General features: G+C 44.8%; 1 protein-coding gene across 4 annotated transcripts in view; it reads left to right on the top strand.

Annotated features, from left to right (window-relative positions):
• The first annotated feature begins 1,616 nt into the window (after positions 1 to 1,616).
• Nprl3 (NPR3 like, GATOR1 complex subunit) overlaps positions 1,617 to 16,226 on the top strand; it is a 39,883-nt gene continuing 25,273 nt past the window's right edge. For 2 of the 4 annotated variants that reach the window (XM_075941401.1, XM_075941399.1), the window contains exons 1-4: positions 1,617 to 1,865; positions 8,659 to 8,728; positions 12,341 to 12,379; positions 15,725 to 15,854. In XM_075941401.1, coding sequence (XP_075797516.1) covers positions 1,748 to 1,865; positions 8,659 to 8,728; positions 12,341 to 12,379; positions 15,725 to 15,854 — 357 coding nt within the window. In that variant the 5' untranslated portion in view covers positions 1,617 to 1,747. The remainder of the gene's footprint in view (positions 1,866 to 8,658; positions 8,729 to 12,340; positions 12,380 to 15,724; positions 15,855 to 16,226) is intronic. The other 2 variants (XM_075941400.1, XM_075941403.1) reach the window with 2 other exon arrangements.

Below are 16,226 nucleotides of genomic sequence, written 5' to 3'. Positions count from 1 at the left end.
AAAGATTGAGCCCAGGGCTTGGTGCGTGATGGCCACGTGCTAACTACTAAGCAACACCTGCAGCCTTCTCTGTCCTCCAGAAGGTTTCTCTGAGTTGCCCAGGCTGGCTTTAACTTTCCCCCTACATTGGTCTCCCTTGTAGCTAGAAACACAGGTCTCCACCACTAAGCCTGGCTGTCACTAGTATTTACATAGAAGAGTAAACCACGAAAGCTCCCGTGAAAGTTGCTGGGAAAAGCGGGACCTAAGGTAGTAACAGTGGAAACCCTGGGCTCTTTCATTAAGGCCCTTCCTGTCCCAGAGATGACCATTGGAGTCCCAGGGCCCTGGCTAACGGAGGAAAGCCTGGACCACAGCCCTTCCTGGCCCAAGCGCCTGGACACCTAGTCACTCTTGCTGTCTTGGTGGGAAGGTCCCACGACTGTCTTTTAACCGTCCCCAGGAACCCAGTCCCATATTCCCATCTGCTTCCCTCCCAACCTCACTGCCCCTTCCTACTCCTGACTCCTAACTTCCATTCTAGGGACCCCTGGTGGGTAACGTGGGAGACCTCAGTAACAGACAATTCAACAAGACTGGAATAAAGGCTTGCAAAGCGAGCAAAAACATCCCTTTCACACCACACATCCAAACCATCAAAGGGCAAAAGTAAGCGCAATTCTCAGACACTGGCAAATAATCAGATATCTTCTCTCTGAGTAATAGTTGAAAAAAATGTAATAAGAGTACTTTTTGTCTTAATAAATTTTAGAAAACAAATAAAATAAACGAATGCATCTTTGTTATGTGATACCCAGACTGATATGAGCCCGACCTCTCTCTCTCTCTCTCTCTCTCTCTCTCTCTCTCTCTCTCTCTCTCTCTCTCTATCTCTCTCTCTCTCTCTCTCTCTCTCTCTCTATATATATATATATATATATATATATATATATATAATGTATGTATGTATTTGTTTGTTTGTTTTTTCGAGACAGCTTCTCTGCATAGACCCGGTTCCTTCTTGTACTTTTAAGTTTATACGCTCTGGTCAAATCAAGCGTATGAACTACAGACACTTCTTTTTTTTTTTTTTTACATATATTTAAATTTTGTTTATAAGTTTGAAAAATACACACTTATAGTATTATTGCAAAAGATTCAAATAACCATGTGTCATGAAATAGACCTGAAATCTCCGCTGTTTGGGAGTCTGAGGCAATAGGATCCCAAGTTCAAGGACAGCCTGGGTTACATGGACAACTTTGGGAGACCCTGCCTTAAAATAATATTAAAATTCTAAAGAAAAAAATGAAGAGCTAGGAATGTAGCTTACTGGTTGGTTTCAATACCCAGTAGGAAATAAGGAATAATAAATTATTTGTACAATATAGAAATTGACATAGAGAAAACATAAAACCCAACTCCTTTTCATAAATCAATCCATCCTTCAAAAATCCCACTTCCCCCCAGCCATCCAGAGAGAGATACAGTAGTTTGAGGTTTATTCTACTACAGACACTTATATGGAGAACCCAAGCAGCTCAGAGAAGCCTGCGCTTCCGGCCGTCCACGCCTGCGCAGAGGCCCTGACTGATGGTATTCTCCGGCTCTTTTCCCCGGCACCGGGAAAGTCTCGCGAGAGTGAGGACGCGCGCGCGTTTGGGTCCCGGCTGTGGCGCCGGCTTCCTCCGTGTCGGTGCGGGGCCGGTGCCTGGCTCCGGCTCCTACCCTCAGTGTTCACCTCAGGCCCCCCCCCGGCCCCCGCAGCATGGGGGACAACACCAGCCCCATCAGCGTGATCCTGGTGAGCTCGGGCAGCAGGGGCAATAAACTGCTCTTCAGGTACCCCTTCCAGAGGAGCCAGGAGCACCCCGCGTCCCAGACAAGTAAGTGGCGCCCGGCGGCCACCCGCCCTGCCCGCACGGCAGGGCACCGTGCCGAGGAGGAGGAGGAAAAGGGCCACGGCACGACTCCGGAGTCTCCAGCCTATGAAACAGTTTATAAATACGTAAGAATTGCAGGCGCTAGCAGTGGTGCACACGTGTAATCCCAGCTCTCAGGAGGCCGAGGCGGGAGTATTGCCATGAGTTCAAGGCCAACCTTTTCTCCGAATAGAAACAAAGACACAAGATTTTACACACAAACACGAATTTATTATTTTATAATAATTAATATAGCCGGGCGGTGGTGGCGCACGCCTTTAATCCCAGCACTCGGGAGGCAGAGGCAGGCGGATCTCTGTGAGTTCGAGACCAGCCTGGTCTACAGAGCTAGTTCCAGGACAGGCTCCAAAGCCACAGAGAAACCCTGTCTCGAAAACCAAAAAAAAAAAAAAAAAAATAATAATAATTAATATAAATATGAAAAATATAAATCATTGTAAGGTCTTAAGTTGCCCTTGAGCTCTGCTCCTTACTTACTGCGGGGACAACCGCTCACCGTTTTGATAATCACCTTCCCTGCACATAAACTCCAAAAGGGAACCCACCGAACAATGAAATACTGCGTCGCTCCCTGAAACCCCCAGCAAATCGCAGGACGCTTGTTTTTGTGTGTCCTCTGCCTTGAATCTGCTTCCATCTGTTGAACACATCCTTAGTGGTAGTGCACCTCTGTATGACAATGTAGGCTTCCTCTGGGTGGATGTTATTCTTAAAACTTGGTAATATGATACAGAGGTGCTAAACTACAACAACAAAGTTGGTATGCTCTCAGGACCCCCTCCCATAGCCCCTAAAGGGGGTACCAACTTTACCATTCTCCAGAACCTTCTGGGAAACAAGCATAAGCACACAGTATGTTCTAAGTAGAAGTGAAGCTACACTCTTCATTTTTATTTGTACTTTGTATCTTGAACACAGGATCAACCTTTGTAGAGGCCTTGTTCTTTAATGACTGCAGCGGAGTCCTCGAGATGAGCAGTCTATGAATTGTTCATCTGGTCCTCCGTTACAGTTTTTTCAGTCTTTTGGGGGCTGGGCAGGTGGTTCAGTGGGTAAGAACACTTGCTCTCCAAGAATGAGGATGTCACTTTGAACCCCCAGCATCGATATAAAAAGCCTGGCATGGCTGTGATGCCTGTAATGTCGCCATTGAGAAATGGGCTGATCCCGAGAGCTCCCTGGCCAGCCAGCCTAGCCTGCAGGGTCATGTTCTGATTCAGTGAGAGACCCCATCTCAAGGCAGTAAGATGCCAATAAAGGAAGACACTTCACAGTTTGTTCTGGCCTCCGCCTGTGCTTTTAGGTGGCACACCATGCCCACTACCACCACCAGCAGCAGGAAAGCCCCCTCAAACTGTGCATGTCCTTTCTGGATGTTATTCTTTTGTAGACTATCTGTGTGAGCAAGTCTCGAGTCACATGGTTGAGTCTGAGGGCTAATGGCCATGTCCTAAACAGGTTCATTTTCAGTCTCTTAGTCAGCTGCATCTGATAGTGTTGGTTTTGGTTTGGTTTTTAGAGACGGGGTTTCTCTGCTTAGCTCTGACTGGCCTGGAACTCATTCTGTAGATCAGGTTGACTTCAAACTCACAGAGATCCTCCTGCCTCTATCTCATGAATGCTGGGATTAAAGGCATGCACCTCCACCGCCTTCCTGTATCTGATAGTTTTATTGTGCGTTTGTCTTATTGAGAACAAGCATGTTTTCCTTTTTTCAGAGCCATTTGAATTTACTTTTCAGATAATTCATATCCCATGCCTGATTTCCTCTTGAATACTTAGTTTTTCCTTATAGACTTAAGTTATTTATATATTTGAGTTAAACGTAAGAATTTTGCTGGGCTGTGGTGGTGCATGCCTTTAATTCCAGCACTTGGCAGGCAGAGGCAGGCGGATCTCTATGAGTTCGAGGCAGTCTCGTCTACAGAGTGAGTTCCAGAACAGCCAGGACTACATAGAGAAACCTTGTCTTGAAAAACAAAACAAAGCAAAGTAAGACTTTTGCATCAGGAGTGGTGGTGCATGCCATGAATTTCAGCGCTGGAGATGCAGAGATGGCCGATATCTCTGAGTCCCAGGCCAGCTTGATCTATATAGTGAGGCTCTGATTAGTCAGAGCTACAAGGTAAGATCCTGTCTCAGAAACACAAAAAGGAAATTTTTTTTTTTTTAAATAATCACAGTAAGTAGCTAGTTTACTTTTTCAGTGTAGTTTTCCAGAATTTTGATTTTTACAGAGTCAGGTTTTCAATCTAGTCCCTTGTGGTTTCTGAGTTTTGCTATCTCTAAGGCCTTCTGCTCTGCTGGAGGAGGGTGATGTCAGTTTGTTTCGAGTCAGGGCTTAACTCTGTATTCCAGGCTGGCTTGGAATTTACTGTGCACCCTTTCTCTCTGGTTCTAGGGTGCTAGGTTTGCAAGTGAGAATTTCAAGATTATTATTATTATTATTTTGAATTTTTTGAGACAGGGTTTCTCTAGCTCTGGAGCCTATCCTGGAACTAGCTCTGTAGACCAGGCTGACCTCGAACTCACAGAGATCCGCCTGCCTCTGCCTCCCGAGTGCTGGGATTGTATGCGATACCACCGCCCACAAAATTATTTTTGCATTTCAAGATTATTAATAGGAGAAAGCGCTCCTGAGTTTTTCTTTAGGACATTTATTGTCTTGCTTTAAAATGAATTCATTTCCTTACTTAAGATAGGGTCCTGCTGTGTATCCCTGACTGCCTGGAGTTAGACCAGACTGGTCTTGAATTTATAGAGATCCTCCTACTTCTGCCTCCTGAATGCTGGGATTAAAGGTGTGAACCACCACTCTTGGTCTTAAAATTTATTTATCTTGATCTAAGGTAGAGGCTCCTAAGAGCTGTTAAGAGTTTGGGCACTTGCTGAGAGTTAAGCGTATGCTGCTTGCTTGTCTCTAGATCCCTATGGAAGGGAAACGGAGACAGGCCAGGATGTGGCCATATGGTTGCTGGATTTCCTTGGATGTTGGCCCTAAAAAAACCAACATAATTCAATTTTCCATATGGCTATATCATCTTATTGAGTAATTCACCTCACCTCTACCATACGCTAAATTCCAGTGTTTATTTTTTCATTTTATTCTTTGATACAAAGTCTCATGTAGCTGAGGGTGACCTCCATGCATCCAAGGCTGACCGCCAGCTCTCACTTCCGGAGTGCTGTGATTACAGGAATGTACCATAACTTGCTTTTATATGGTCCTAGGGCTTCGTACATGCTAAGCAAGTACCGTACCAACTGACTACATTCCTACCCCTTTCTTCTCTCTTTAATGGCCTCTTTACATGTGAGTCTCTCACCGTTTTGTTTTCTGTTTACTACAGATACTGCCTTTTCTGCTTCAGTATTATCCTGGGAAATTTTGACTATTTTTCACCAGAAACTTTAGTATCAATTGTGTTAGCCTCTACCTTCAAATGGTTGGTGTTTTGTTGGAGGTAGAAGTAGAGGCAGCTTTCTTCCCCCTTAGTTTTTAGAGCTAGAACATTATTATATGACAGTTGAAATTCGTAGTGTAAGCCAGATGCTGCCATAGCCCCTTCTTGGGTTGAGATGTTGCTCCTTCACAAAATTCAATCCTGAATCTGCAATAGATACTTTGTATTTTTTTTTTTTTTTGACACAGGGACTTCTTCCTGGCCCAGAAGCGCTATGTACATCAGGCTGGCCTCAAGAGAGATATGCCTACCTCTGCCTTCCAAGTGGTGGAGTAAAAGCACAAGCCACCATGCCTGGCTGGTTCCTTTGCCCAGTACTGTCTATGTTTTGTCTCTTAGTCTTGACACTCTAGACTTTCACTTGTGCTTGGTAGGGTAGGCATGTTCGCCACAGGCTAACTTCTTGAGGTGGTAGGCCTCAGAAGGCAGCACAATATCTGTGTAACAATGTTTGCAAACACTGACAGTACTTTCAACCTCTTGTTTCTGCCTCTGAGATCAAAGAGCAGAAGTAGCCTTTTGAAATGTTCTGATTAATAGGGGAGGAAAAAAAAACCTTTCTGTTGGATATTCCCATTCAATAAAATAGCATATTTTCTATTCTTTCACCCTATTTTTCTTTCAGTGGTGACATGGAACCCAGGGCCTTGTAAGTGTTTCAACATTGAACTGCATCCTAACTATTCTGTTCATTCTTCTCTCCCTTACTAGTATATGACTCTCTTTAGAGTCCCTTTCTTCTCTCTCCCTCTCTCTCTCCATATATATATATATGTATATGTATACATATGTATGTATGTATATTCTTTGAGACATGATTTCTCTGTATAGCCCTGACTGTCCTGGAACTCCCTCTGTAGACTAGACTGGCTTCAGGCTCAGAGATCTGCCTTCTTCTGCCTCCTGAGTGCTGGGATTAAAGATACTCACCGCCGTCACCCTGCTCTATTTATTTATTTTTATTTTAAAAATGTATTTATTTTATTTTATGTGTCTGGGCTTTTTGCTTGCACGTGTGCTTGTGTACCACATGTGTGCAGTGCTCATGTGGCCGGAGAGTTCATCACCTAGAACTGGAGTTACAGACAGTTGTGAGCCACTTTATAGGTGCTCGGAATCTAAGATAAGTCCTAAGCAGTCAGTACTCTTAACAGCTAAACCGTTTCTCCAGCCTCTATTTGTTGTTTTTATTATTTTTATTTTTGAGACAATGTCTCTCTATATTTTGTTTAGCCTAGAACTCAGTGTGTAAATCAGATTGGCTTCAGACGCATGGAGCTCTTTCTGCCTCTGCCTCCTAAAAATTGATATCAGAGAAAGGCATATTCAAACCAGACGTGGTGGCACATGCCTTTAATCCCAGGATTTAGGAGGCAGAGGCAGGTGGGTCTCAAGTGAGTTTGAGGCCAGCCTGGTCTATAAAAGCGAGTTCCAGGACAGCAAGAGATGTTACATAGAGAAACCGTGTCTTGAAAGGGAAAAGAGAGAGAGAAGAAAGACACATTCCACCTGCCTGTTTTTAATTTATATATAATTATATATATTTATATATACATGTGTGTGTATATGTGCATATGTGTTCATACTTTGGCATCTGTAGAGGGCAGAGGTTGACATTGGGATGTCTTTCCCAATCCCTTCTTAGTTTATTTTCTTAACAGGATCACACTGAATCTGGAGATTAATGTCTTGGCTTGACTGGAGCCCTGCAGTTCACCTGTCTGCATCCCTAACATAAAGCTATGAACACATGCTGCCATTTCACACTTGCATAACAGGCGCTGCCCACAGAGATGTCTCCTTAGCCCCTGGGGTTAGTTTTTGAGAGAGGGTTTCACTGTGTAACAGCTCTGGCTGTCCTAGAACTCGCTCTGTAGCCCAGGCTGGCCTTTACTCAGAGATCTGCCTGTCTCTGCCTCCTAAGTGCTGGTATTAAAGGCATGCGTCATCATCCCTGATTTATCATATGGGTTTTAAACCAAGTTTTTAAACCAAAGTGTTCTAGTAAAGAATTGTTTATGTGTATTGTATGAAGGCTATGGTATTTACTTTTAAAAATTCTTTTCTCTTTCCTATCTAATCACCATTTCACATTTAGGATGTTTAAATGTATATTCCCCATGCATATAATTATGTTTATATAAATTTTTATGTAAGAAAATTAAGGGCCATAGCTGGGCATGACAGCCCACATCTGTAATCCCAACACTGTAATATTCAAAATTTAGGAGCTAGTTTAGGAGTTCAAGTCCAGCCTTAGCTGTATAGAGATTGAAGCTGACCCTGGCTGCATAGTAAGATCCTGTCTCAGTCCCCTCTTCCAAAGAGCAGCAAAGCCATTTTCTCACATTGTCATCACTTCTTGGAAACCTTCTTACAATCTTTTCTGTTCTCCAGATGGGCCCTGGTCTCGCATGCTGATTAAGCGCTATCACTGAGCTACATGCATCCCTAACCCTGAACGTTTTTATTATAATGCAAGTCTTGCCATTTAAACCACGTTAAGTACGTGATTTCAGTAGCATTAGCTACATTCTTTCCATCGTGAAACTGTCACCATTATGCATTTCCAAATGTTTCATCATTTAAAGTGAAGTTCTGTAATAAGTAATAGTTCATTTTCCCTTGTTTCCAGCCCTTGCTAACGTCCAGTTGCCTTTGTATCCCTGTGAATTTGCTTATTATAGAGTTTTCATATTAAGTAATGTTTGGCATTGTGTATCAGACTTATTTCATTCAACCTACTGTTTTCAGGATGTATGAGTTTGTTCCTCTTTGTAGCTGAATAATAATTGTGTAGACATTAGAAGTAGAAGATCCTCATAAAGCCAAGTGTACGACACTGAATCACCATAAGTGTGGGGCTGCGATCCGACAAACCAGCTTTAGCAGGGATAGCAGCATCCTCATAGCTGTCTGTGATGATGCCAGCATTTGGCATTGGGATCGACTTCGATAAACTATTTTTTCCTGGAAAACTAGAATATGTTGTCTTTGTAAAATAGAATTAATGTATCTTGCTAGCAAGGGCAATAGAGCATTTAGACTTGTTTTTCAGCATTCGATCGGGCTGAGCTGAATGTAGTGATGTGTACCTTGTTTACATTCTTTGTACTGTCTTCCTGCTCAGACTTTACGGCTTTTAATAAAAATTTATTTTTGTAAAAAAAAAAATTGTGTAGACAGTAGAAGCCATGGGTTTTAATAGCCCCACAATCCTGTGTGTGGAGAGATCCTACTTTCTTAGCCTTTCTTCTTTTGCCCTCACTCAGATAAACCACGCAGCAGATACGCTGTCAACAATACGGGTGAACATGTTGATGACCAGGATGGTGACTCCAGGTAAGGGCTCACCAGTCATTCTGGGCAGAAGGCCTGGCCAGAGCTCTACCCTCCTGTTGACCCAGATGTTTGTGCCTCTGAGAAATCTGGTGCCCTTCTCTTCCATGTAGTGAATGCTTTTGGGTAGTGAAGAGCGGGTTGTACTGCCTGTCTCTGACTTAGAGATTTCAGCCCAGCGGCAGCTGTGGCTGGTAAAGGAGTCAGAAGATGGCCGAGGCATGTCCACGGGTTACATTGTTCCCAGTGAGATGTCCACGGGTTACATTGTTCCCAGTGAGATGTCCACGGGTTACATTGTTCCCAGTGAGAGGCTCTGAGAGGAAGGCAGATCCCTTCGTTGTCCTAAGCCTGATTCCTTAGCCCATGCCTACTTGGGGACAGTACAGCCTGGGCACATTCTTTCTCAGGTGACAGTGCCAGCTGGGGCTGCCATGACTGACACTCCTTCAGGCCTGGGTGAAAGGCCAGTCCTTCCCCCTGTGTTTGCTCTTTCTCTGTGTCTGGGAGGACTGTCAGGTCTACATTGTGAGCAACCGCTTTGCCTTTCTTTTTTTAAAATTTATTTTATTAAAGATGTTTTGCTTGCATGAATGTTTGTGTGAGAGTGTCAAATCCCCTGGAACTGGAGTTACTACAGTTGTGAGCAGCCATGTGGGTGCTGGGAATTGAACATGGATCCTCAGGAAGAGCAGCCAGTGCTCTTAACCAATGAGTCACCTCTGCAGGCCCTTTCTGCTTTCTTAGGTGCACTTTAAAGGTTAGTAAGAGAGAACATAAGTCTAGGAAACAGAAAAGATTGTGACTTACTTGCCCTGGATCCCCTGAAGCATAGACAAGGCCTGTGGGGAAAAGGATAGGGCTTCTACTGTCCCAGGAAACTCCCACGCTGGGTCTTTGGGATGTAGTGAGTCAGTGCTGTTTCCTGTCAGATCTTTGAGGAGGCACCATATTCACCTCTGTGATTGCAGTACCCAAAGTATGTGGACTTTTGTTTCTTTGTTTTTATTTTATTTCACTTTTAGTTTTTGTGGCAAGGTTTCACGCTGACCTCTGTGCAGCTGAGGATGATCTTGAACTTCTGATCTTCCTGCCCCTGCCTCTCAAGTAGGGTGACAACTCACCTGGGGTGACAGGCATGTGACACTATATTTAGTTTAATGTGGTTCTTCATGCGTGCTAGGCATGAACAACACAGTAACCATGTTGATCTATGAGCCACATCCTCAGCGTCCCAAGTGTGGTTTGTATTCTCTCCTGTGCGCATGGTAGGAGTGGGGGGGCAGGTTGGGGTGGCTGGGGATAGAAAATTGCTGGTCTTTTTAGATAACATTTTTTTGATAGACAGGCCTATGGGATTCTCCTGCTTAAGGATGGTGGTTTGAAATAAATGTGTCACAGGCACACAGCTTTTGCTTCAGCTGACTGTGGTGGTACCTACCTGCGATAATAGCACTTGGAAGGTGGATACAGGGAGGATCAAGAATTTAAGGTCAAAAAAAAAAAAGAATTTAAGGTCAGCCTCAAATCCTTAGTAAGTTTTGAGGCTACACTGGCCTACATGAGACTGTCTCAAAACAACAAAACCAAACAAAACCCCTTTGCCCCCACATACTGCGTAGGTGTGTCTTGTTTTTCACGGGTGCCGCAGACTGCTGTGGAGCAGGACTGCCCTCACGGTCACCTCCCAAGTTCATTGGAGAGGAGACTTTCAACAGCCTCATTTGCTTTTATTTATTTTTTTCTTTTTTTTCCTGGGTTTTTAAGACAGGGTGTCTCTGTGTAACCCTAACTGTCTTGTAATCTCTGTAGACCAGGCTGGTCTTGAACTCACAGAGATCCATCTCCCTCTGCTTTTGCCTCTAGAATACTGGCATCAAAGGACAGCATGCCTGGCTTTGAACAGTCTTTCATAGAGAAATTTCCTAGGGATGACAACAGCATCTAATTCCTGCAAGTGAATTTCAGAGATTTACAAAGATGTTTTCTAGGGACTCATTTCAAAATGTATTTAGCATGATTCAAAAGAGAAAACCATGGGAGGAGAGGGCTTTTGTCTTAATTCTTCAATGAACTTGAGAATTGCTTCATTTGGTAATTTTAACTTTATTGTATCTGCTGGCCCTTGTCTCGGTGATTACAAGATGCAGATGAATTCCCTTTGGGGCCCAGTTCTCTGCCAGGCACTAGGTCCCCCCCAACTCCCCAGCTTCTTTTTGAAGCAGTGCTGCAGCAAAGCCATTCTCTGTCCCCTGGCTCTTCCCAGACGTGCTCTCCTTTTCGGACCTACAGGATATTCCTGCAGTCAGCTTTCCAGGTGCAAACAGCCAGTGGGGCTGTCTGCCTTTGTAATCAAGGACCAGAACTGTGCTGTTCAGTCAGGATCATGGGCACTGGCCAGTGGGGCTGGATTCCCAGCACTTCATAAACTGGGCATGGTGGTGAGTTCCTGTAATCCCAGAATTTAAGAGTTGGAGGCAAGTGGATCAGAAGGTCAGGGTCATCCTGGACTTTATAGTGGATTTGAGGTTACTTTGGGATATGGGAGACCCTGTCTCAAAACAAAACAAGTAAACAAAACCAATAAGTCAATAAACAACTGTGAAATTAAAGAAAAATAAAAGAGTCCAGCTCCTAGTGTCCTGTCCCCTGTGTCATCCCTCTACCCCCACTTCAGGTATTCAGCGGCTAGCAAATTATAGATGCATGCTTGGAATGTATCCGTTGCTGTAAAAAGTTCTGTTGGATAGCCCACTGTGACTTGTCTAGTTGTAGGTGATAAAGCTGAGTGAGGCTTGAGCTACTAGGATCCTGGGTGAAGTCTATTAGATATCACCCTCAGTGCTATCTAATCTGATGAACTTAAGTTTGGAACTGCTAGGGAAAGGCTCCTTTGATATCCGTTTCTCTTATGTGGGTCTTTAGCCATCCAGCAAACTGGACTGGGAGCCACAATGGGTGGTCCAGGTAGGGCCCTTATGTAGCTTTCCATGGTTGCTTGGAACACAGCATGTTCTAGAATAAAGAGCTCTTCATAGGAACATGAAATATTAAACTCCTAAAGCCCAGGTCAGATAGTACAGAACCCCCAGTTTTCTGACAAAAGCATGCTTGCTTGATTCTATTATGACTTCCTTACCAGCTGGGGTAGAGGCTCAGGGAGGTCAATATGCAGGTGTCCACAGTGTTTCAGGAACTGGGGCTGGACCATACTCATATGACACCCCAGTTTGGAAGACTTTTCTGTCTGGGCATCTTATTTGGTCTCTTGGAAAGATCAGATACTTGTCCCCAGCTGTCCAGTTGAGTCTGTGGCACTAGGGTCTAGCCTGTTGATGTTGTCCTGGGTTCTGAACAGTGACTCTCATTCTCTCCTGGCCTGGATTTGTTTGTGAGAATTTGAGCTTTAGTGAGAAAAATCCCATGTAAGTGTTCATCTGGGGTATGTATGTTTTCTTTCTCATCTGGTAAGTCGCTTAATTCAGCTAATACTTTGTAATGGTGCTTCTGCTAGACTTTAGTACTGTTTTTATAAAACAGCCTTGTAACATAACTTTTGGTGGTTTTGAAGAAACAATGTTTTGTTTGGTCTTGATGGTCCTGTTCCCATTTCAGCAAGCCATGTCCTCCAACCGATGAGCAATTGGTTGCAGGGTAAGACCAAGATCTCTCCTCTCTTTTTTCTGTCTTGATTCTGGCTGCCTTCTCTTCTTGTAATTGTGCTTACTGCCTAATTTCTCCCAATGTTGAAGAATGACTAACGAGGTGCATAGGCCCTAGCTTGGAACCCTCCCTGCCTCTCAAAAGCCCAGATTTTCCCACAGCCTCTGCCCTTTTCCCACCCAGAATTAGTTAGCTATTTCACATCCCCCGAGAACCTAAAGCATGGTTGGCTGGCACCAGAGAGACTTCTGGACCAGGTGTACTGTGCAAACCTCCTCCCCAAATAGGAGCTAGTAGCCCTGTGGTGTTGGGCCAACAGGTGTGGATTTCTCATCTCCCTGTTCTACTGCCACAGCAGGGGGCCATGATCATTGCTTCTTGCCTTTAGTTTTGAGAGGGAGAGGAAGGGAGGGAGAGAGTCAGACAGACATACTATTTACAGCATTTGAGTATTCTGAGTGTTTAGTTAGGTACTCAGGATTAGATGAAACTAAGTAGTGACAAAAATGTCCCCATGAAGGTGATATGGAGCTTCTGCAGGCTGCACTGTCCTGCCCCCTAACAGGTGTCTTGTGTGGGCTGTGGATGCACAGACAGTGTATGTGAGTTTCCATCAATAGGTGGGCTGAGAGGCTGAGGAGAGGTCCAGTGCTTAAGAACACTTGCTCTTGAGAGGACCTGGATTCAATCCCCAGCACCCATATGGCAGCTCACAACTATCTGTAACTTCAGTTTCAGGGGATCCAGTGACTTGTTCTGGCCTCCATAGGCCTCAGGTACACACTGGTTACATACATACATGCAAGAAGAAACATTCATATACATTAAAAAAAAGGGGGGGCAAGTTGAGGACATAGAGTTGAATCCTTTCCAATCTTTCTCCCTCTCTATTTTTGGGTAACCCTACTCCAGAAGGATTTATTAAAAACAGAATCCTGGCCTGTTTTCAACTGGACTGTCATGTCTTCCTAAATATGCTTTTCTTAGATGTTCAAGGTAGAAATTTTTCGTTTTTGTAGCAACTGTTTTATTGTTTTATATTACATTTACTATGTTTTTATCAAAAGGATTTTTGTAAATTTTGGAAACGGTAAACCTTGTCCCTCGGAATTTGCTGTGTGTAAATTGTACCCCTTTCCTGGCCTCAAGATGACTTTATCTTTGTGCACATTATGTCATCAAACACTATGTGAATTCCACAGCCAAGCAGGTGAGTTTTCATCATAAATGTATAATGGTAAGAGGTAGCATGCAGCTCAGACCTGCTTGGATGAACAGAAAGGTCAGCTACGCAGGAACTTCTATGATAGCCCTTAAGGCATTGTGGCTTAACTTAAGCACACACAGCTCTGTGCCTCTTACTGGGGAAAGATTTGATTTGATTCCTTCAAGGGCTTATTTGGATTTTGGTATTTATGAATGGAAGCTGGGATACCACTGCTTCCTCTGGGAATCCATGGCCTGAGCTAAGGCATGTCTGTGGCTCTTGATGACAGCAGGGTTTTTAGTGGAGATTTTTGACTGGGAAGGGAGTTTTGTTGTGGAGTAGTTAAGGTCATTCTCCCATCTGCTACTTTTGTGTGCTAAGTCACTGGATGGTAGAATGCCGGGTGTTGCTTGTCTAGATGTGATGTGAAATGTTGGCTGGATCAGAGCTGAAGTGTTTGAATATCCTGTTGTGTCCTTCAAACAGATGGAGTAGGGCAGAGAGAGCTATGTAGACTCCCTGGTCTGAGATGCTGGAGTCTTCCATATCTGTTTGTTCACCCCAGCCACTAATGTTCCAGAAAAGCAGGAACTAAGGACTTGGCTATGGGTCCTGCAGGTTCCAGAATGTCAGTGTTGAGACTGGTGCTAAAAGGTTTGACCAAACCCTCATTGCAAAGGGCAGAGAAGCCCTTTCTGACCAAGTGTCTGTGTCTGGTGGGTGTATTTGGGGGCCCAGAAGCCCTGTAGCAGCTGGAGGATCCTGCTCATTCTGCAGGGAGCCAGTGCAAGCCCTCCAGGCCACAGCAGCCTGGACTTTTTTTGCTGGCATGGGTAGAAGTGGGAGAAATGCACAGCTGCTTGTCTTACATGTTGGCCATGGCCAGGCTTCTGTTCCCGATTGTCTCCAGGTCACTCTTCTTATGGCCCTGCTCTGTGTAGGGTGGCCAGGAATGGATGCCCCTCTTAGATACGTCCTATCTCAGTGTCATTTGCTGCTTTGGATTGAGCCACATGAGGTGCTTAAAGCTGACCTTTTCCATCTTGCAATGGAGGAGTTGTGATGTCAGTCTGTCTCCCTTCCTACAACTGAGAATGTCTCTAGAAGAAACAAGACTAAGGTCCCACAGTGGAATGTCATCCCAGATAGACTCTTTCAGGACTGAAGGGTCCCCCTGCCGGGGCAGACTATGGTCTTGATAGTGCTAGAGCTAGCTGTCTTCCCCAAACTACCCTCCTAGATATTAGAAAGCGTTCCTTAGTAGATAGGTGAGTGTAGGTGCTTGCTCTCCTCAGGGCTAGATCAGAAACAGTGCTCGTGTGTCTACAGTGGAGGCCCTCAGTCCCTGGTCTCGGAGATAAGCGGCAACACCAGGCCCCAGTGCTCTCCTCCCTTCAGGCAACTCACTTATCCAGATCCCCCAGACATGGAGGACTAGGCTTGCCAGCAGGGGCACAGATATACAGATGCATATTGGAAGGGGTGAGCTCTCACACCCCAGCCATTCCTACTTCCCCATGACACTTGTTTCTGTGCATCCCGTGTTCCTGTAACAGTGTGTCTGCATGTCTTGTATCACATTCCCTCAAGAAGAACTGAGAAGTTTAAGTATTCAGGATAAGGGAAGGGCTGAGCAGCTATACTGAAAGGGATATAGTTAGCATACTGCTTGCGTCTTTGAGCTCTGTCCCCTGGTCCTTTTTGTGGCCCTGTTATGGATGGTTTGGGGTCACGGAGATTGAGAAGCACAGTTCCACAAACCAAAGTACAGTCAGGAGAGGCCCTTCTGCCTGTGAGCCTCAATGAGTGGCTCCTGAGGGCAGTGCCAGCCCCAGCTGATCTTTTAAATGCAAACCACAGCTGTTTTTCTTCTAATTTATACAGCATGCAATAAATGACAGCATGTGCCTTCAGCCTGTGCTTCTCCTGCCTTCCACCTGTAATTCTGGTGACTTCACATCCCTAACCTTGGGATTGCTGCAAGAGAGCCACTGATGAAATGCCACCCACCGGGGACAAGTAGCTCCACAGAACTGTCATTTCCTGAGCCACTCCCCCCTTTCGGGTACCTGGGCATGGTGCTGTGATTTTCATTAATGCATCTCCATCTACCTTTTTAAAATTTTAAGGTTCTCGGATGTTATTCTGGCAACAATTTTGGCAACCAAGTCTGAAATGTGTGGCCAAAAATTTGAACTGAAGATTGATAACGTACGGTTTGTTGGGCACCCGACACTGCTGCAGCATGGTCTGGGGCAGGTATGGCCCTCAGCAGGTAGGATCTTTCTAGGGTGGGAGGGGCTGGCTTCTGGCCCTGAGGGTCAGGACTGTGCTGACATCGATGCTGGTGAATGTGCCCTTGGGGCAGCAGACCTGATCAGCTGCTTGCCATGAATTGTGTACCTTTGTAGGTCCTGGGAATCCAGTAGAGAATGACAGGGGGTACTTGCCCTGTCTATAGTCCCTGCCACTAGTTGGTTTTTTTTTTTTTTTTTCCATTTAGTGATGAATGGAACTCAAGCCTTTCAATGTGCTATGCGGTTGTTGGCCCACTGGGCTCCATCCCCAGCTCTCTGTCACTAGCTTTTGCTGACTACATTCTGTGCCTCCTCTGTGGCTTTTCCTGATGTA

Source organism: Microtus pennsylvanicus, chromosome 11, assembly GCF_037038515.1.
Source record: "Microtus pennsylvanicus isolate mMicPen1 chromosome 11, mMicPen1.hap1, whole genome shotgun sequence".
NCBI lineage: Eukaryota > Metazoa > Chordata > Mammalia > Rodentia > Cricetidae > Microtus > Microtus pennsylvanicus.
This window is presented reverse-complemented; position numbering and strand designations above follow the sequence as displayed.